Source organism: Chiloscyllium plagiosum, chromosome 23 (genome assembly GCF_004010195.1).
Source record: "Chiloscyllium plagiosum isolate BGI_BamShark_2017 chromosome 23, ASM401019v2, whole genome shotgun sequence".
In the NCBI taxonomy this organism is placed as follows: domain Eukaryota; kingdom Metazoa; phylum Chordata; class Chondrichthyes; order Orectolobiformes; family Hemiscylliidae; genus Chiloscyllium; species Chiloscyllium plagiosum.
The window spans coordinates 11,092,308-11,115,448 of NC_057732.1; the positions used below are offsets into that span (position 1 = coordinate 11,092,308).

The 23,141-nt window shown below is 40.6% G+C and overlaps 1 protein-coding gene across 7 annotated transcripts in view; it reads right to left on the reverse strand.

The window, feature by feature from the left end:
- arhgef39 (Rho guanine nucleotide exchange factor (GEF) 39) overlaps positions 1 to 23,141 on the reverse strand; it is a 187,086-nt gene that overhangs the window by 110,317 nt on the left and 53,628 nt on the right. For 3 of the 7 annotated variants that reach the window (XM_043713496.1, XM_043713509.1, XM_043713498.1), the window contains exons 2-3: positions 19,503 to 19,557; positions 4,403 to 4,462 (exon numbers count right to left, since the gene is read on the reverse strand). The exons of 1 other annotated variant lie outside the window; for it this stretch is intronic. In XM_043713496.1, coding sequence (XP_043569431.1) covers positions 4,403 to 4,462; positions 19,503 to 19,557 — 115 coding nt within the window. Of the gene's footprint in view, positions 1 to 4,402; positions 4,463 to 19,502; positions 19,558 to 23,141 lie in introns of those variants that run through there. 3 more of the 7 variants (XM_043713499.1, XM_043713501.1, XM_043713505.1) reach the window with 2 other exon arrangements.

Here is a 23,141-nt window from a genome sequence, read left to right on the forward strand (position 1 = left end):
TTTGTTATCATTTCCCTGAGTGGGGGGAACAGGTGGTATCTTTTGTTGCGTATTTTTATGCTCTATAACTACGAGTTTAGGTTCAATTCAGACTGGTCAAGGAGAAGGACAGGAGAAGAATTTGTCTCCAGATATACACTGCCTATTGCATGTTAAGACTAAATACTCTCATACATTGTAACCTGAGGCTCTAATCTGACTGTCACATTATTGAAAGAATTTCTCTGCATATGCTTCTCTCTTCAAACCTAATCAACACTGCTCCTGTGCTATTTATACCCAGTGGGGAGCTGCACCATGAGATCACCGCAAAATTGCTCCAAGGTCCCAAAACCTTTACACAGCAACACTGTATTTTGGATAAGATGTAAAATTGAGGCCCATCTGTTCTCTCAGGTGGGCTTGAAAGATACCATATGCAATATGTTGGAGAACAGAAAGGAAAATCTCTTTAGTTTTCTGGCCAATATTTATCATTTGAAAACAAAATATCTGGTCATTATGACAATGTTGTTTTTTTAACCTTGCTTTGGACATTTGCTGTATTTATTGCAGTACAACAGAGACTACACTTCCACTGTAAACTGCTTTGGGATATTTGAGATCTTGAAAAACAGATAAATGCCACTTTCACCTTGTTACATTGTGAAGTGGTCACATCTTCGATTCTGAAAGGAGGAGAATGTTTATGTTTGAAATAATGAATTTTATTCCGTCACATCTTGACTGCAACAATTAGTTCTGTCAGTGTTTTATTATTACACAAATTAAGTGATAATCTGCTGTAATTTAAAGTGAAGTACTTAGAGAATAAAAGCTAGATGTACACTGTGTTTGCAGCCACAATGATATAAACACTGCACAATTAATATTACATGGAGTTGCTGCTTTTATTGCTTTTCAATTGAATCATTTTTCATCCAATTTTAGATGGAATAGATTTATTTTTTGCATAATATAAATTTTTAAGGTAACCAGATAGTGTTATGCTGCCAGGTGCATTTATAATTTTCATAAGATTCCCAAAAGTGTGAAAGAGTTCTTCAATTATTTATGTCAATGGAGGTTGCTTTATTTGCTGGTTTATCATTTTGATTACTTTTTGATGTGGCACCTCTTTTCCAGAGTAAAGTCTCATTTAAGCCGAACAATTTAGAGCATCAGAGACAGAAGCACACAGTTTGTGCTGTAGATCTGATCACATGCTTCCAGCATTTACAGGCAGTGTAAATCGGAAAATCGTGGACAGCATAGTATTACTGCCACTAGTAAAAGGTCATGTCTGTGTGACCTTAAAATGAACACTAAGATACAGAATAGTGCCACAGTGATGCAAAGTCAAATTGGGTAGAGGCAGGATTTTAACATTCTGCAAATTGCAGTGAGGCCAATAATTATTGTCATGAAATGTCAATTGTCTCTTTTTTCCAACTTCACAAACACATTATCGGTGATACTATCATTTTCAGTGTCTAATGAGCAAGCAATGCACTCTAGCACAGTGAGGCACACCTTGTTTAACCTCAACAACTGGCTGATTACTTTCTTGATGCAGAGGTTGAGCAAACTGACTTGGGTTTTCCACTCTGACTATTATCTACATTAGCCAGCAGGAGTAGAATTGAATAGAATAGAAATTTATTGTCATGTGTACTTTTACATGAAAAATATAGTGAAAAGTTTTATAAGTCACCCTACCAGTACCTTGTAGGCAGCAAGTGAGAGCTATGCATGATGGCATGCCTGATGAAATTTCCTTCACAAATTCTTACTTTTTTCTACATCTGGTAAGAGCATGCACAAAATCATGAGACAGAAAGGGTTAATTTATTCTCTATACCCAGAACCCGATACGTGTGCTGATTTTCATTAAGCTATGGTGCCCAAATATATCAGTGTAAAGACCATTTTTTTTCCTGTATTCTTGATTGTGGACTGAAATGGGAAAATGACTGATCACAAAATAGACAAGGACTGCTGCATCTTTTTAAAAGCAAGTATCTTGGTTCTCGTTGTAAGCACTGCTTGCACAGCTATACTATTCCAGCAGTAGTAAGAGAAGGTGCAACTGGGCAGAATCTGAGTGTGCATACAAATGGAGATCCAACCATTGGTCTGTGCACTAATGGTCAGTTACTGACCAGGGCCTACTACCTACCAATAAGCATGTGACTGGTTTTCAGTTTGGGGCTATGAACAAGAGAGTGAGAAACTGTAGTGATAGTAATGAGGTCATCCAGATGGACCTAGCAGAGTATGAATTCCCTGATTGGGACTGATAATCTGGTACAAATAAGGGAGCCCTGGCTGACAGATATAAACAGCAGTGACAGGATTTGTTCACTCTGAGAGCTGGCTCTTAGGAAGCTGGATGAGTTATATTTCCACGTGGAATTAAAGGGTGACCTGGTGACAGGATACCAGCCTCTGTGGAATTACTTCAGTGGCAATGAGAGAAGAGCACGCTCCTGAAGAAATTCACTTGCAGCAGTTGAGTTTGAGTTGGGGTAAGCATTTCTGGCATCATGCTGTTATTTGGGTAGTTTGATTCATTTGATCCTAACGTCGAAGACCAGGCCCAGTTTGCAGAAAGAATGCGGTATTTTTCCTGGGCAAATGACATTAGGGGAGATGAAAAACAATGGAGCCACAGCTTTATCAGCTATAAGGAGCCTAACGTTCACTGAAGCACCAGGTACTAAAGCCTTTCATGGGTGGACAGATTTAGTGGAGGAATATTATGTAATATTATGAATGTAAGGAATATAAGGCTTATTACAATAAGCCTCCTCTAACTCTGAAATGCTATTGGTTTTACTTGGTAATTTGGGAACCGGGGGAGGGATGTTTGGCTATGCCAAGATGCCGGCAGAGGCCTGTAACTTTAGTTTATCCTTTATCCTTTAATGAGATACTGAGAGACCAGATGGTATGTGGGATTAATGATGTAACTATGCAAAAGTGCCTACTAGCTGAAGCCCAACTAGATTTCAAACAGACATGACAACTGGCTTTGTCACTGGAAAATGCAGCAAGTGGAGCATGTGAGTTACAGGGTACTCTGATGGAAGTGGGCACCTTTGCCAGTCTGACTGAGCTTGGGGAACATCACTTGAATGCAGGCAATTGCATAGCATCACTCAGGATATCTCCTGAACAGAGGTACTCCAAGTCAGTTTACAGCCAAACACCAAAACAAAGCCAAGCCTCAGTCAAATGGTTTAAATTTTCTTCAGGATCCAGGCTGGCAGGCCTTTGTTGTTGCTGCTGGATTCGAGACAGCAAAAGGATCCTGCTGGACCTAAACTGAATAAGAGAACTCATAGGCAGGTACCAGGAGATTGCGCACCCTGGAAAGTCCACCTATATCTGGGTTGGGAACAGTTCAATTGCTTTGCAACATCCAAATCAGAATCAATCAAAATAAACATCTCCAGATTCTAACGGAGGTCAATACCAGTGCGGCTGTATCAGAAATTGCAGAACCAGTCTTTAACAAAATTCACTCTGGACTCCAACCCAAGACCTCAGCTAGACTGAGAACTTATACCAGGGAGCCTTTACAGATTAAGGATTCAACTTCGGTTCTGGTATATTCTGAGAAACAGTTGGTTCGGTTACCATTGATTGTACAGTCATAGAGATACACAGCATGAAAGTAGACCCTTCAGTTGAACTAGTCCATGCCAACCAGATATTCTAAATTAATCTAGTCCTATTCACAAGCACTTGGCCCATATCCCTCTAAACACTTCCTGTTCATATTTCAATCCAAATGCCTTTTAAATGCTGTAATTGTACCAGCCTCCACCACTTCTTCTGGCAGCTCATTCCATTCACACACCACCCTCTGCATGAAAGAGTTGCCCCTTCGGTCACTTCTAAAGTTTTCCACTCTCACTTTAAATCTATGCCTTCTAGTTCTGGACTCTCTCACCCCTGGGAAAATACCTTGTCTATTTACCCTATCTATGCCCTGCATGATTTTACAAACCTCTATAAGGTCACCCCTCAGCCTCGAACTCTTCGGAAAAACAGCCCCAACCTATTCAGCCTCTCCCTACAGCTGAAACCCTTCAACCCTGGCAACATCCTTGTAAATCTTTTCTGAACGTTTTCAAGTTCCACAACATCCTTCCTATAGCAGGGAAACCAGAATTGCACGCAGTATTCAAATAGTGGTCCAACCAGTGTCCTGTACAGCTGCAACATGACCTCCCAACACCTCCAATGCATTGACCAATAAAAGTAAAAGACTCAGACTCAAGCTGGTGGGGCGAAATTGGTTGAGAACAATTCACCTTGATTGGCTCAACATTTTTCAATTAGAAAATGAAATCCTAATTAAATACTCAGAGGTTTTTCAGGAAGATCTAGGGACTATCAGAAGAGTCAGGCCCACCTTGCATGTTGACCAGGATGCAATTCCATGATTCTGCAAACCCCTCCCAGTGATGTTTGCCTGTAAGGCAAACAAAGATGTGTAAATCAGAAAGCTGAAAAGCAAAGAAATCATCAAATCAGTCCAGTTTGCGGAATGGGAAGCACCGGTCATAATGATTGAGAAGCCCAACAGATCGATTTGCCTTTGTGGAGATTATAAATAAATGGTAATCTGTTTTTCTCATCCGGGTAAATACCCAATCCCTCGTATAGAGGATTTCTATGCAATGCTGGCAGGGAGGGTGTCCTTCATGAAGTTGGGCATGAGCCACATGTACCTGCAATTGTGGTTAGATGAGTATGCTACAATTAATACCCATAAGGTTTTGTACCAATATACAAAACTGATGTTTGGGGGTATCATTAGCCTGTACAATTTTTAATGGACAATGGAAGACATTTTACAAGCTCTACCCCAGTTGCCATTTATCTAGATGACTAACTCACATCAGGGATGATCAATAAGGAGCACTCAAAGAACCTGGACATAGTCCTTACATGTTTTTCCCAGGTGGGTATACACCTTAGAGGGGAAAATTGTGTACTCCAGACAGGAGCACCCAATATTCGATATGCATCCCAGGACTTTGGCTAATGTATCTAATTAGAGAAGGAAGGTTTGGCAGTCATATTTGGAGTCAGGACATTCCACCTTTATGAGTATAAATTGGTAATAATAATTGATCACAATTACCCCCCCCCCCCAACTAGGTCTACTTAAAGAGGACAAGGCAGTGGCAGCCATAGTTTCAGGCCAGTGGGCTCTCATACTAAGTGCATATAAATACAGGTTGGGAGGCCAAGTAGCAAATTCTCAGCATCTCGTTTCTATCCAGTAGTTGGGAGATTAGGAGCTTGCAGAAGAATGAGATAAGTCTAGCTAGTGATGAGGTGATCATGAGTGATAAATCTGGTTAATAGGCCTTGCACCGCTCACTGACGAGAACCTTATCTTGAAGTTCGGGACTTATTTAGCAAATGCAATTTGTCAGTAACAATATTGAGAAAGGCCTCGCTCCCATCTCCCGCAATACTCCCAACACTTCCCACTGTAGCCCTCACTGTTCTGGGCTTGGAAAGACTCTGCCTGCAGTTGTCAGTTGAACATCATACTATTTGATTAAAAAACTCTGCCGTAAGCATATGAATAAAAATATCAGCAACAGAATGTATGCATCATTTTTAATAGAATTCAATTCTGTCTTTATGGACATTTACTGCTATTTTACATCCACTTTTATTTTTATTGTATTTTATTAGAATTCCCTGAGAATGTATTATTTGTGAATGGTCATTGGTTGGCAAATGTTTCTGCATGGAAATCCTGAAGGGGATTTACCCACCTCCTTCCTTAATTTGGGCAAGGAGACCAGTGGAACACATGACTTGGTTTCATTTCTATTCATTCATGTGGGCATCACTGCTGGACTAGCTTTGATTGCCCATCTGTATTTGCCCTGGAGAAGATGCTGAGCTATCTTCCTGAACTGCTGAAGATCTTCATGTGCAGGAATAGCTACTGTGCTGCTAGGAAGAGAGTTCCAGAATTCGGACCCAGCAACAGTGACAAAATGGTGAGAGAGTTCCAAGTCAGGATGCTGACCTTGACCTTCTTAATGGTATAGGGCATGGGTTTGGAAGGGGCTGTTTCAGAAGCCTTAATGTATTGTTGCAATGTAATGAGGCCACCTTAGGAGTGAATGTCGAGGTGTTGCTAATCATGCATTTTTGGAGCCGCGCCCATCAAGGCAAGACAAGAATGTCCCATCACACTCCTGACCTGTGCCTTCTAAATGGTAATGTAATAAGAAGATGCTCTTGACTAAACAAGAAATAGTCTAAGTATGATAACATCTAGATACAAGTGTCAATAAATTGATAGATATTGTTACAGAGACTATGAGGAGTGGATAGTAGGTCTTACTCCTTCCAGACCTCAAGCGGTGTTCCTCCTGAGTGTATATAACATTGTCATTGGAGATGGTGCTTCAGGCTATCTTCAGCATTAACTCTTTCACACCCTTACACCACAGTGAGCAGCCTTGGTGAGCCAAATTGGTTAGTTACTTGCTGCAAAATGGCTGGACTGTGATCTATAAATGACATCTACAGTGTGGGATGTGGGAAAAATAATGTTACTTCTGCAATTCCATTTTACAAAGTAAATGAACTCACACCAGTGTGTAATTGTTTTAGCCAAGAGCTGAGTCAACAAGAATGGAAACGATGTGGAGGAAATATATAATTGTTTTTGTATTAGCTAAAGTTGTAAGTCAGAATGAAACGTGACAGCAAAACAATGGTAGATATTACGGGCAAATAGATAAGATGCTGTGAGGGGATGAAGTTAAGCTAGATACGCCTGTACAAATAGTAGGTATAAACATCATAAACACAGGAACAAACCCCAATTAAAAGGGTCATAGGGATCAGAACGGCCTCGGGAAAGGCCCAGATGGAGGGGGTAGATAATGATGAAGAAAGAATATGTCTAACAATGACCTACAGCGGGATGAGGTCAAACAGCCTTGTGAGGCCAGAAATAAACATTTGTCACAGACAAGGCCGGATAAGGCAAGAGATAGACAGGAGTAATGGGGCCAGTCTAAGGGAAGTGGAGGATGTAAACAGGGGAGGAGCAATGTAAAACAAAAGAAACCAAATTATATAAATATTGTGTATGAATTGAATTTGGTGTGTGTATGTCCCCTACCTTATAGGCACTGGACATCACACCCTCTTGCAAGTGTAAAATAAAGGACACTGATGATTCAGATTTTGTCTTGGACTGCAATTATTGAAGTGTGTGAGCTTAGTTTCTCACATATAGTATTTATTTTCTGGTCTAGTTAAGGTCCTGGGGTCAATGGCAACCTTTTGGAGGCAGGTGGCGTTCTGAGGAGCACCCAAAATGGGCTTTTCATCAGCCAATAAGGTGGCTTGCTACCAATCTGCAAGTTCTGCTTGAATCAACACTATTGAGCACCATTGAATAGAATGGTAGTGTAACTATGTGAAACTTGATGAGGGGTCTTGGGGGTCATACCTTTTTTGCAAAAGATTTTAGAAATAAATATTTAACATGTTTTACAATGTTGACTGCAGATATCTAGTATTTCAGGAAAAATGTTTGTTGCATACTGAAATGCATATGTATTAATAGTATTTTTGAATCTAAATTTCAAAATAGAGGAAGATAGGTCTTGGTTACTTGTTCAGAAGTCACACAATACCAGGTTAAAGTCCAACAGGTTTATTTGAAATCACCAGCTTTCAGAGTACTTCTCACTTCACCTGATGCAGGAGCAGCGCTCTAAAAGCTTATGATTTCAAGTAAACCTGTCAGACTATAACCTGGTGTCATGTGACTTCTGACCCCAGTCCAACCCTGGTACCTCCACCTCTTGGTTACTTGTGTTAAGCGGTTCCACTAAAAGGAAAGGTCAGAGTGTCTTTCAGGATAGTGACAAAATGGAGCATTTGTCACAGAGCAGGCAAATGCAAACCCCTGCAGTGTTAATAGAAATATATTTATACTATTTACATTATGTATAATATGTGGGTGAAATGTTTAAGCTCGTTAACTTTGTCTTCAGCTCAGAAGAAACTAAGATTAAGTAAGTTTTATTTATAATTCAGTCCAGAACAAAAAAGAAGGAAGTTTTGTTTTGTTTCTCTCCTGGAAGAGTTCAGGACATGTCCAGCATAATACTTAGCTCAGTACAAGGGTTTAGCTTGCAAAATTTCTAAACCAGGTGAGTCTGTTACATATCTGAAGGTTATCAAATGTGAGGAAGTTTAGGCTCTCAGATTTGTGAAAAGTTCATGTCAGCACACTTGGAAAGATCTCATTCATTCATCTCCTCAGACAATAGCAAAAAAACTGCATGGAATCAGCTAAGCAGAAACTTAAGACTGATGGATGTGTGATTTATTTGGACTTGAGTCATTTTCCATTGTATTGGGAAACAGATTGACACTTTGTTATGTGTGCATTTTATGATCATTCTAACTGTCATCCGTATTTAGATAACTTGATACTTCTTATCCTTTCTTTGTGTAATAAGCTTTTGTTTCATTGTTAAACAAAATCTGCATCCTTGTGTGAATGACTCTGTAGCCAACTACCATATTGAATAACTCACTGAAAAACCTTTATTATCTATCAAGATAGTTTCATTCTGGGATCTGACTTGTCCAATAGTACCATCAGTTGGGGCCTGACAGATCCATTAGTCCAATCATCAAGACAGCAGCAAGTATAGCTTGTTTTTATAGAACACCCTTGAAGTAATAAAACATTTCAAGACACTTCAAGCTTTATTGGTCAAAATTAAGGGAAAATTGGAACTGGCTTCAAGGTGGTCTTTAAAGTAATGGAGGAAATGTAAAGATGCAGAGAAGTGAAGAGAGGGAAATCCAGATCTTTAGGGCTCAGACAGATGAATAATAAAGTAAAGAAAGTTAGAGTTGCACAAAAGACTAGGAACAAGGTAAACTATAAGAAAGATCTGAGCAAGCTGATTATTCAAATAAAATAATAATCAAATTTTAAAAATGATCTTTGACATTATTCCTTGAGTATAGAATACGTCTTGTTCTAATCATGTCCAGTAGGTAGAGGAAAGTTTATGAACACAATCTTAAATGATTAATTATCAATGGGATTGCAAATTTAGAGAAATATAGAGACATCTTTAGCTAATGTGTAACTTGATAATCAAATATTAATTGTGTGTTTGTCTGATTTATATAAAAATTATGAGGCTTTGTGATAGTAACAACTCAATCCTCTTAGATTCTACTTTTACAGTTCCAAATCATTCCACTGTTTAATGCACTTTCCATTTCTGTCTGGGTGCCGACTGACACTGTCCTGTCTCTGTGTGCAGAAGGAGCTCCTGGTGTGAGGTCAAGGTTCCCTGTTCCCCCATTCACCTTGACATTGATACTGGGATTCAATGGCTCGGGTGACTAAATGTAAATCCCTTCACACACCCAGCCTTCGCCTGTCCTAGAAGCAGCCAAACACTGGCTTGCCTCACGCAGAAGGTCTACCATACAATTGCTGCAGTCCTGCAGCTGTTGCACTGTGCCTGGTGTTGAAGAACCTTCCATTAGGCACCCCTGCATTTCAGGTAAAGAAAAGCTCACTCTGAGTGTTAGAAGCCAGATAGCCAGCAAGCCAGTCAAAAGAAAACAGGATCTCATCATTTCAATCATCTTGAAAAGGCACAACTCACAAAATCGACCCCTTGACTATCAATATCATAGTACCTGCTCTTCATGAACAACACAGAGTTTAACTTTTTTTTCTCGGACTCACTTTTGATTTCAGTGTTTTTTATTCACATTTAGTAACAAAAATGGCACTCTTTTGAGAACTCACGAAAGCCTGGATTGGTTGATTCCTTTTAAAACTTAAATTCATTCGATGTGGGAGAAAGATATCCACAAGCAAGGTACACTTTGTAAGTTAACCTTATTGCAACTAACTGAGAGGGTGGGTGAATAAACAAGGGGAGTTGGCTCATCCCTTTTCACCCAGAAGCTTGACAATTTGGGGTATCCTTCCTGGAACTGTAATAAACTGAGGAACCTCTCCCATGGTCTGGGAAAGCTACATTGATAACTTATTAAGTTATGTATCACTGATGTTCCACTGAACCTTGTTATATAAACATTTGCAACAGGAATTCCAATATTAAAATGTCCATACTTACCTGTTTAACTATTGCTTCTCTTACTTGTTAGCGGTTTGAAGGGAATTCTCAATGTTACATTTGTAATAGTTGCCACTAGGTGGTGTCAAATTATATTCTCCTCATGAATCATTCAAAAAACTTTGTTAAAAGCAGCAATTATTCTCAGTAACTGAAATTTCTAAGTGTCCAAGTTATTGATTAAGACATATTAAATGTATAGGTATTACACAATAATGTGGTTCCTTTAAAAAAAGCTTTTGTGTGTTTTAATGAGTTAATTAAGTTTTTAATTCACACATATTGTCAAATACGATGAGTGATAAACAAAGGCTCACCAGATGGTGAAAGAAAATTCGTATCTCAGTCCTAAAAGGTTTACCCTTTATCCTTAAATTATTACCCCAGATTCTGGACTCTGCCACCATCAGAATATCCATCCTGCATCTAACCTGCCTCATTCTGTTAAAATCTTTTAGGTTTCTATGCGATCTCCTTCATTCTTCTAAAGTCCAGTGAATATAATCCTAATCACCTCTATCTCTCCTCATACATCAGTCCTGTCTCCCAGGAATCTATTTGGTAAACCTTTGCACTCCCTCTACAGCAAGAACATCCTCTCTCAGATAAGGGGACCAAAACTGCATGCAATATTTCATGCTTGGCCTCATCAATGCCCTGCGTAATTTCAGCGAGACATCCTACACTCGAATCCTCTCACAATGAAAGCCAACACACAGTTAGCCTTCTTGACTGCCTGCTGCACCTGCACACTTAACCTTCAGTGACTAGTGCACAAGGACACCAAAGTCTCATTGAATGTTCCCTTCTCTCAATTTACAACCACTCAAGTAATAATATGCCTTTATTTCTTTCGTTATTAAAGTCGATAACCTCACATTTATCCACGATACTGCATTTGCCATGTATTTACCCACTCCCTCAGCCTGTCCAAATCACACTATAACATCTCTGCATCCTCCTCACAGCTCACCCTTCCAGCAGCTTTCTGTCATCTATAAATTTTGAGATGTTGCATTTAGTTTCCTCATCAAAATCATTAACATACATTGTGAATAGTTAGGGTCTTGATTGAAACATACAGATTACTGAACGGCGTCAAAAGAGTGGAAGAGTGAAGATGTTTCCATTGGCAGGAGAGATGAGGACCCAAGCACAGCCTTTGAGTAAAGGGAACACCCTTTAGAACGGAGTGAAAGAGAAACTCCTTTAGCCAGAGAATGGTGAATTAGTGGAATTCATTGCAGCACAGGCCAATGGAGGCCAGGTCATGGAGTATATTTAACACAGAGAAAGAGAAGTTCTTGATTGCCATGGAGATCAAAAGTTACATCGGGAAAGCGGTAAAATGGGGTTGGTTGAATGGTGGAGCAGACCCAATGGGCCAAATGGCCTAATTTCTGCTCCTATGGTCTTATAGTCCATGCCGACCATGTTCCCAAACTAACCTAGCCCCACTGTGCCTGCATTTGGCCAATATCCCTCCAAATCTTTCCTATTCATGTACTTATTCAATAACAGTATGTTGTTGATAAAAGGTATAGTTTCAACTTACAGAACCATTGGACAGAACAGCTTGCATACTTATGTCTGATATTCTTGCTCTAGGCTGTTAAATTTCAAGACTTCTACTAATCTGAAAGTCTGCTTCTTAGTTCATGACCATACTAAGAACTCTCTGATTTGTGGACACTATATTCTAATATATTTTAACCAGGTGTGAAATCCTCTGAGAGTTTTTGAAACACAAATGCAAGATCTTGCTTTAGAACAAGAAGAGAACTCATGAGTTTGTTTGTTGTCCTCTCTCCTGGCATTCTGCAGCTTCGATTAAGATCATCCTTCTTTAGTGCCCTATCAGCAACAAGGACTCTGACTTTTCAGCATCAAAGGGAATGCGTTTCCCCCAATGTTGCTGCTGTGAATTGTGAGCAACCTTTCTGCTAACACCATGGTCTCCGCACTACAGGGTCACTTGCAGCCCTCCAAAAGCTGTGCTTTCAATTTTTCAAACCCTAGCCAAATGTACTCAAGACCAATTTCTCATGCCAACTTCTTGAGCAATATTAGCTTATATTACAACAGACAGCATTGAGGGTATGCAAGTGCCAAACCACAAGTGTCGCATTCAAAATGTTTAATGTTTCAAAACTGAAGCCTGCACATCACAGAATAGAAAGAGCTACCCTGAAACAATTTTACCCAAGTCTTTCCTTCCTCACCAGTTTCCTCCTCATCAATATGTGCTTGGATCATTCATTGCAACACTTGTAGTCAAAAGAAACCTGCTAACACAGCTTGTCACAGGTCAACTTTGAAAGTTATTTTGGAATCAGTTGGTGATTTCATGTGTGAGAAAAGTAACTCCAAAATGGTTAGAAGTGTAGCCATCAATTTACAAGGGAATGGAGGAAGGGACAGGCTTAACATAATTATTCCCTCTATGAATGGCCAGTCTTGCTGTCAGTCATGAAATAAAAACTGAAAGTTGTTGGCTGATGGGAGCAATGACCAACCACCTTAATCTCTTTACCTGACTGACAGGTCTGAAAGACCAGCCAAAACCCAATCCAAGGTTCTCCCTTCTGCAAAGACATTAATATAAACATTGTGGAGTCACTCCTAAAACAGAAAACACTCTCGACTGTGGTTTTGGAAAAGCACAGCGGGTCAGACAGCATCCGAGGAGCAGGAGAATTGACATTTCAGGTGACAGCCCTTCATCAGGAACCTGCTCCTCGGATGCTGCCTGACCTGCTGTGCTTTTCCAGCACCACAATCTCGACTCTGATTTCCAGCATCTGCAGTCCTCACTTTCTCCTGAAAATACTTTCAGGCATGTATGTTTAACAATTTTGTTCCAGGTTTTGTATTTACTGTCTGTTATTATTTATGAGGAATTTAAATAATCAGAAAAATATGACCCGGTATAGTACCTTTTACCTGGAAAAGTAAGGACTGGGCATCGTTGTGACAGAGTTCCTCATTATGAAGGGGGTTCAATATTATAGTCTTATGCAGTGTCCAAAACTAGAAGCCACAAATAAAGGATAGCTATGAACAAATCCACTAAGTACTTTGAAACTAATATTTAAGATATGGGGATTCAGTGCATATTGAAAGCTAGTTGTGAGCAGAATTTAGTGAAAGCAGTGACGGAATTCTTCAAAGAGTGTGGCCTGCATAGGAACCGTCACTGCATAGTTAAATGGTACATAAATGTGTATCTAATTTCTTGGATTAATTTTTGATCTGTACCCTTGTTTTTAGTATTTACATATAATATGACAAGAAACTAAATGTAAGTCAAAATGAATGTCAAATTCTTTGTGCATCAGCCAAACAAATGTTATTGCTTGCACTTTTCTCAAATTTTATTAGAATTGCTTCTCTCCACTGCAAGAAGATAATGATCTTTAACCGGTTTGCATGGAGGAGCTTTGCAAGTGACAGAAATTAAAGGATTCATCAGCTCTGGAAGGCGCTCAATGAAAAAGCAATAATGCAAGAAGAGAAATGGGTGTTGCAGTATGCACAACCGTCCACTAGAGGTGTATGTGACCTGTACAAAGAACCTGGTTGGACTCATTCAAAGTTATGCCTCAAGTTCTCTTAAATCAGCGTCTATCATCTTTCTTTGCACATCACTGTTTGTACGTCTTCACTTTAATTATAAACGCCTACATTCTTGCAAATGGTAAAGCCAAAAACCTTAAGATAATTTCAGTGCCTTGGATTTTCTTTGTATGTGTTAATATAAATGTAAATGATGGGGAGCAAGGGTTTACTCAGAATAAGCTGAGTGACACTGAAAGTGGATAACCCATGAGTCCAAAGGACAAATAGCTTATTTGCTTCCTCGCATCACATTTTTCTCTTTTTCAACTTTTTTTTTGTACAATGCCTTTTGCAAATCATTCATTGGATTTATATTCATGTGCTTTAGGAACAAAGGACTGAATCATTCTGGAACAGGCGGAAAGGCACTTTAACTGGAAGCTACTTGAAAAATCACACATAGTTGCCACACATCCGCAGTGATATTTACCACACTTGTTGCATAGCAATTTGTCATCAAATTGAAACATGCTGCCAATGAGGGAAAGAGTTTAAAATTATTTAGTCCTTTTCACTTCCCCTGGAAATGTCAAATGTTCTGCACCCGATGCAATACGTTTTGAGATGCAGTTGCGGTTGTAAAGTTAGAAATGCAACAGCCAATTTGTACACAGCAGGATCCCACACAAACAGTGTCATGATAAATGATCGGCCAATCTTTTGTTTTATAGTACTGAATCAAGGATAAATTTTAGGTTACACTCTTTTAATTTCCATTGAATAATGGCTTGGGAAATTCAACGTGAGCCCAAAATAGATGGCGTGTCAATGGCATTTGGTCTTCACTTACTGTGAAGGTCTGTGCAGCCTGATGCCAGGTCCAAGCCTGGCTTCAGAACTCATTTAAATGCTGCTGATAAGTAGCCAATCTGGGAGGGGACAACAACATAGAGTCATTTAGTCATAGCGATGTACAGCACAGAAGCAGACCCTTCGGTTCAACTCGTCCATGCTGACCAGATATCCTAAATTAATCTAGTCCCATTTGCCAGCTCTTGCCCATGTGTGAGTCAAAAAGTATGGCATTGGAAAAGCCCTTCATCATTCCTGAAAATATTTAGCCCTTTTCACTGCCTCTGGAAATGTCATCATTCCTGATGAAGGGCTTATGCCCGAAATGTCAATTCTTCCTGCTTCTCAGATGCTGCCTGACCTGCTGTGTTTTTCCAGCATCACACTCTTGACTCTGATCTCCGGCATCTGCAGTCTTCACTTTCTCTTTTGGCCCATATCCCTCTAAATCTTTCCTATTCATATACCCATCCAGATGACTTTTAACATTGCAATTTTACCAGCCTCCACCACTTCCTCTGGTAGCTTATTCCATACACGCACCGTCCTCTGCATGAAAGCGTTGCCCCTTAGGTTCCTTTTAAATCTGTCCCCTCTCACATAAAACCTATGCCCTCCAGTTTTGGACTCTTCAACCCAGGGAAAAGACCTTGTCTATTTACCCTATCCATGCCCCTCCTAATTTTATAAACCTCTTTCGGTCACCCCTCAGCCTCTGACATGCCAGGGATTAAAGCCCCAGCCTATTCAGCCTCTCCCTGTAGCTCAAATCCTCCAAACCTGGCAACATCCTTATAATTGTTTTCTGAACCCTTTCAAGTTTCACAACATAATTCCTATAGCAGGGAGACCAGAATTGCACACAATATTCCAAAAGTGGCCTAACCAATGTCTTGTACAGCTGCAACATGGCCTCCCAATTCCTGTACTCAATGCACTGACCAAGAAAGGCAAGCATACCAAATGCCTTCTCCAGTACCTTATCTTCCTGTTTCTCCACTTTCAAGGAGCTATGAACCTGCAGTCCAAGGTCAATTTGTTCAGCAACACTCCCCAGAACGGTACCATTAAGTGTAAAGGTCCTACCTTGATTTGCCTTTCCAAAATGCAGCACCTCACATTTATATAAATTAAACTCCATCTGCCACTCCTCAGCCCATTGGCCCATCTGATCAAGATCCCACTGTAGTCTGAGGTAACCTTCTTCACTGTCCACTACACCTCCAATTTTGGTGTCATCTGCAAACTTACTAACTATACCTCATGTTCACATCCAAATCATATATATAAATGACAAAAAGTAGTGGACCCAGCAATGATCCCTGTGCCACTCCACTAGTCATAGGCCTCCAGTCTGAAAAACAACTGTCCACCACCACCCTCAGTCTTCTATTTTCTGTAGCCAAATGGCTAATTCTCCGTCTATTCCATGTGATCTAACCTTTATAACCAGTCTACCCTGAAGAACCTTGTCAAATGCCTTACTGAAGTCCAGATAAATCATATCTACTGCTCTGCCCTCATCAATCCTCTTTGTTACTTCTTCAAGAAAGTCAATGAAGATTGTGAGCTGTGATTTTCCACGCACAAAACCATCAGCTGGCTCCTACATTCAGTTTAATCAGTCCTTTGGACTCCAGTTTTGCAGGAATTCATAGAGAATCACAGAATCCCTAAAGTGCAGAAGCAAACCATTCAGCCCATCTAGTCCACACCAACTATCTGAAGAGCATCCCACCCAGACCCAAACCTCTCCCCTTTCCCAGTAACCCTGCATTTGTCATGACCAATTCACCTAACCTCTGCACACGTTTGGACAGTGGAAGGAAACTGGAGTACCCAGAGGAAAGTTGAAAAATGTGGTGCTGGAAAAACACAGCAGGCCAGGCAGCATCCGAGGAGCAGGAGAATTGACATTTCGGGCTTTCAGAAGGGCTTATGCCCGAAACGTCGATTCTCCTGCTCCTCGGATGCTGCCTGCTGTGTTTTTCCAGCACCACATTTTTCAACTCTGGTCTCCAGCATCTGCAGTCCTCACTTTTTTCACCCAGAGGAAACCCATGCAGTCACAGGGAGAACACGCAAACTCCATACAGACAGTCATCCCAAAGGTGGAATCGAATCCGGATATCTGGTGCTGTGAGGCAGCAGTGATAACCACTGAAGTGGGTATATCTACAAGATCCCAGAGGTATCTCAAAAATGAGAGCAGTGGGATTGCATTTTTTAATGAGCTCTTTTAAGTTGGAACTGTCTTCATTGCACCCCTTAAGTCCTGCTGGATAAGCTTTCATTGTGTGGTTCAAGGAGATAATGCAAGTGCAACACAATCTCTGCTCATTGGTGTCTACATGGTGGCACTTGAAATCCTGTAATGAATGTTACAGCATAATACGAGATATGAGGAGGTGATAGCCAATTTATATTATCACTGGACTGTTAACCCAGAGACCCAGCTAATGTTCTGGGACCTGGGTTCAAATCCCACCATGGTAGATGGTGGAATTTGAATTCAATGGAAAATCTGGAGTTAAGAATTTAATGATGACCAAAAATCCATTGTCAGGTAAACCCATCTGGCTCACTAATGTCCTTTAGGGAAGGAAACTGCTGTCCTTACCTGGTCTGGCCTACATGTGACTTCTGACCCACAGCAATGGGTTGACCCTTAACTGCCCTCTGGGCAATTAAGGATGGGCAATAAATGCTGGCTTGGCCTCATCCCTGATGAAGGGCTTATGCCCGAAACATTGATTCTCCTGCTCCTCGGATGCTGCCTGACCGGCTGTGGTTTTCTAGCACCACACGCTCGACTCTGATCTCCAGCATCTGCAGTCCTCACTTTCTCCTGGCCAGTAACACACTCATCCCATGAATGAATAATAAACAAAAATTGTGACATTCCCTAGGGCAGGTAGGACTTGAACTCCAAACTTCTGGCCCAGAAGTAGAAACACTACCATTACATCACAAGGGCCTAATTATTAGGACCCTTGCAGCTTGTAGACTGTTTTAAACTGGCCCACTGGACAACCTAAAGCTATTCAATTCATTAAGGCATCTGCTGCATTCCTGTACAGTGCGTATGGGAGATGGAAAGAGAAGGATATGTCAATGGTGGGAAACAAAATGAGTCTTGACAAAGGTCATGTGGAGCTTAAATACTGCTACAGACCTGTTGAGCTGAAGATTCTTTTCCTGTGCTGCATATATTTAATTCCATGTTATTTCATTGGTTTAATTTCAATTTAATGCCAGTAAAATCAGCATTCACAAGTTAGTCTGGGATCATTTGTTTCCACCTGAGAAGGCAGATAGGGTCTCAGGTTAACTCAGGTTTCTCCCGAATGACAGTGCATCTACTACCTGGAAATGTCAGTTCAAAGCATGTGCTCAGCTCAACAGAGAGGAGCTTGAGCCTACAAGCTACTGATTCAGGCAAGTGTGCAGCTGAAGAAATTAACAATTCTTTTATTAATCCTCCATGGGGAGGCAGTAGCCTAGCAGTATTATCGTTGGACTGTTAATCCAGAGATGCAGGGAATGATCTGAGGACCAGGGTTCGAATCTAGCAGATGGTGGAATTTGAATTTAATAAAAATCTGGAATTAACATTCTACTGATGAATTGAATGTCAGGAAAAAAACCCATCTGGTTCACCAATGTCCTTTAAGGAAGGAAACTGTCATTACCTGGTCTGGCTGACATGTGACTCCAGACCCACAGCGGTGTGGTTGACTCTTAAGACAATTAGGGGTTGGCAATAAACGCTAGTGGTGTCATCACCCTGTGAATGAATAACTAAAAGCCACTTTAGCAAATAATGGCTTTATGCAGTTTTTAACCAACAAGGTTATTTCTTTCTATTGGCTACTGTGCACTAAATCAACATAGAACAAAGTGTTCTGATAAAATAGCCGTAAGGGAAGATGAAGATAGAAATTGCTGGAAAAGCACAGCAGGTCTGGCAGCATCTGCAGAGAGAACGCAGAGTTATCGTTTTGAGTCCGGTGACTCCTCTTCTGAGTTCTCTCCATGGACACTGCTGAGCTTTTCCAATAGTTTCTGTTTTGGTTTCTGATTTCCAGCATTCGCAGTTCTTGTCAGGAGAGATGGTTTCCTGAGCGCAGGCTGATTTAATCTGGGAGGAGTTCCAACAAAAAAATGACAGCACTAACAATCTTTGAGTCCGCTACGAATTACCCCCAAGCATGATAGCAGAAGGGAGAAAAGAGAAGATCAGCGAGGGAAGCAAGGTGATAGGGCTTCAGAAAGTGATTCAGAGACAGAGACAATCAGAATATTTCACAAAACAGATATGGGGCAAGAGGAAGACTGGGTAGACCAGAATAAGCTGTCCACTGTGGGGCAAGAACTCCTCCAGTTATTAGACAGTGACAATATCAGTGTTGCTGTTGTGCAAGAAAGTGCAGGACTATATTCCATTCTGGCAACTGCCAATAGATTCATTTCACATTTCCAAACAGATCTGCTGTGCCATTGCTGAGTAGGAGTGAGAGGTCATATTCTTTTTAGAGCAGGATACCTTAACCTGAAATCAATACCCTTCTCTATTTGAAAAACAAGCATTGGGAAACCGTTTGTAAGAAATCTGCCCACAGTGAATCAACTATTTTCTTTTAGATTGGTTCCTTTAAACTCAGTATAAAATAATGTTTTCTTTACACATGTAACTTACTGCGAACAAGCCTTGAACACAGTAACATAAATTGCTCCATTTTACCATTACAAATAACATTTGAAAACATAGCTATACCCCGAGGTGGTTAACTGGAACAGAGCAGTATAAACACATATCACCAGAAACAAACAATCCTTTGTGTACAATCATTTATGTAATTTAGCTTGAAGATGATCAATGTTTCCTGGTTTTCTCAGGAAGAAAGAAAGAAAATTTCGAATTACCTTAAAAGCTTCCAAGTTTTTCCACTGAACTGCAAGATGGTGGCAATTGGAAAACCTATAAATAATAAGACCAGAACAATGGGACATATAATCCTAAAACAATTCTCAGTAAATCCAACAGGCAACTCAGAGGACACCTTGTAAAACCACAGAGTATGGAATGGTGGACTCACTACCACATGGAGTACTTGGGTTTAAGAGCACAGATATATTTAAGGGGAAGTTAGATGAGTTCATGAGAGAGAAAGGGATAGAGATATACACGACTGGGATGGATGAAGAGGGATGAAGGAAGCTTATGCAGGATAGGCTGAATAACTTTTATGTCATTAAAACACAGTCTGTGAATATAGAATGAATCATGGCATCGCCACAGAGTAGAAAGAGGCCATTCAGCCCATTGAGTCTGCACCAATCCTCCGAATAACATCCCATCCAAACCCAAACACCCCCCCAACTTATCCCCATAACCCACATTCCTCATGGCCAATCAATCTAACCTGCACATCCCTGGATGCCAATGGCAATTTAGCATGGCCAACCCACCTGACCTGCACATCTTTGGACTGTAACAGTGGTAGCTGGAGGAAACCCACTCAGACAGAAGGAGAACATGCAAACTCCACAAAGAGTCGTCCAAGGGTGGAATCGAACCCAGGTCCCCATCATTCTGAGGCAGCAGTGCTACCACTGACTCAAACTCAACAGTTTTCTGGGTGTCCAACTGGGAAGAGGATGATCTTACTCTCATTGCCTTGGCCAGCTAAACTCATGGTGAATCAGAAGAAAACCAGCTCCAGCTGGCTATGCCAACTTGAACTTCAGCTTGCAACACAAAAGTTGATTTATCTGAGTCAATGGCAGAATCTTGTTTGCTCTTGAGGCTACATGTAGAGCTGCCTGTCCTCAGGGATGAGCAGGTTTATTTTCACAAGATTGCATTTCTCTCATCACAAAAGTAATCGGGACTGTAAATTGCAATGAAGAAATAAGAACCTTACAAATGGATAGAGATAGATTAGGAGAGTGGGCTGAAATGTGGCTGATGGCGTTTAATGTGGATAAACATACATTTGGGTTGAAAAAAAATGGGAAGGTGACCTTTTATCTTAATGGGGACAGTTCGGGTGTTCTGGTGCAGAGGGATCTCAGTGCCCTCATTTATGAGTCACAGAAAGCTAGCATGCAGGACAGCAGATAATAACGAAAGTGAATGGAATGTTGTCTTTTATAGCTAAAGGAATAGAATATAAAGGTAAGGGAGGTTTTGTTGCATCTATACTCGGTACTGGTGAGACCGCACCTGGAGTATTGTGCACAGTTTTGGTCTCCTTATTTGAGGAAAGGTGTAATTCCATTGGAGGCAATTCAGAGGAGGTTCATTCGATTGATCCCAGAGATGAGGGGTTTGTCGTATGAAGAGAGACTGAACAGTTTAGGCCGATACTCTCTGGAATTTAGAAGAATGAGGGGAGATCAAATTGTGGTTTTCAAGATGATAAAAGGTGTGGATAAAATAGATGTGGTGCAGATGCTTCCTCTTTTGGACGAGAAAGCAAACTTAAAACAGAGAAACTAATTCAGTGGAATTCACTACCCCTAGGTGCGGCGGATACTGGGACAGTGAGCAAATTTGAGGAGGAGTTAGCCAGGTTTTTAATTGGTAATGGGTTGAAGAGTTACAGGGAGAAGGCAGGAAAATGGGAGTGAGGAGCACATCAGCCATGGTCGAATGGTGAGGCAGAGTCGATGGGCCGAATGGATGAATTCTGCTCTTATTGTTTGTGAATTTATCTCATTAGATTTGCATGCATGAGTAAAACACCAACCCCTCTCACCAGGTCCTGACAGGCTTCAGTACCCGGGTGTCTTATTTGAAGGGTCTCTGGACTGCACTGAACTGAATATCTAAGAACCTCACGGAGGAAACCCTTGTAGCAAGATTCAACAAGGAAGAACCTACAGTCGACAGTAAAAACATATCAGACTTGATGAGGGACACGCTGTAGCAGGTGACTTAGCAATTCCCTGGAGAAGGAGAATTAGTTACTCCGAAAGCTGATATATTTGAGTACCAATAGGCTGTAAGAATTGGTGTTCAAACTGAGAGTGAATGGTTATTGGAGACTCCAGATAAAATTCCTGGTAGTCAAGAGGAAACTTTATAAAATGACAGGCTGGGAAAGCAAAAGGTGAGGTAAGTACTTACAGGTCAAATGGAGCGTTGCGGTCAGAACGGGCATGTGCCATGAGGCATAGCTACGACAAAGGAAATCAATTTAAACTGAGGTTGCAGACTCAGGGACATTGCAAAGCCAGAATTAAAGTGATAAAGGGGCAGATTAGAAGCCTAAGCAGCCTTGGTCTAGTGGAATAAAAATTAGAAGACTTTGTTAAGGCTGCAGAAAGGGAATGTGATCCTTTATTAAACTGCACTAAAGCTGGGAAGCAATATGTTCAACTGCGGGGAGCAGGAATCATCTGGGAATAAACAGTGAAAGAAACAGGTACCATTATGAGAGCCAGAGAAAGTTGGAATGATCCAGAAAAATACATGTTAAAGAAGCGGGATTCATCTCTTAAATGCATAAGTAGTGGGAGCCTTTTAGTAAAACTATGATTAAAGCAGGCATTGTTTATTAAAGCCGCAGGTGGTGGGATTCATTTGGTAAGGTTGTTAAAGAAATGAGAATCATTTGTTAAGGCTACAGACAGCAGGATTCATCCAGCAATGTTGCAAGAAAGATGGGAATCATAAACTTTAGCAGTGAGAAGGTGAAAATTCTCTATCCTAGCCACAAAATTGTGGGAAAATCACCAGCACGGTGGACTACAACACTGCTTAACTGTAAAATAAAAGCATTTTAGGTAAGGAAAGTAAATAATTCATTTAGGAAGGCATGGCTTCAGAAGCAATATTGCCCGGACGATTTAATTTCAGAGATTAGTCAAATACAACATGAATTTACATCATCAAGAAAACTTAATAGAGATCAGGATTGCTTCCAAGTTAGATACTGTATCTGAAGCTGGACAAGTAAATGCAATTACATATACAATTAAGCATATAGCTGTTAATATAACTCATGAAGGTGTAAAAAAAGCAACACATACTTCTATAATGTAATGTTCTAATGTTCTATACTTGTGAAGAAAGACTGAAGGCTTTTGAAATTTACTTTAATCACATAAGAAATAATTAATTGAAAGAGCAAAATTTAATACAGGAGAGTTATCCATAGAAAATATTCCATAGTTATCCATGAATGATCTCCACAGTTTGTGCAAAATTGCAACTTGGTGGTTTAAAATCAGAATTCATAAGTGACAGAATTGTTGGATTTTCTGATGATTTTTTTTCTCAGCTTTATTACATTCATAAGAAGATTTGACTCTAGAGTGGCATGGTTGGCACAGTGGTTAGCACTGCTACCTCACAGCGCCACAGACCCGGGTTCAACTCACACCTCAGGCAACTGTCTGTGTGGAGTTTGCACATTCTCCCAGAGTCTGCATGGGTTTCCTCCGAGTTCTCCGGTTTCCTCCCACAAATGTGCAGGTTAGGTGAATTGGCCATGCTAAATTGCCCGTAGTGTTAGGTGAAGAGGTAAATGTAGGGGAATGGGTCTGGGTGGGTTG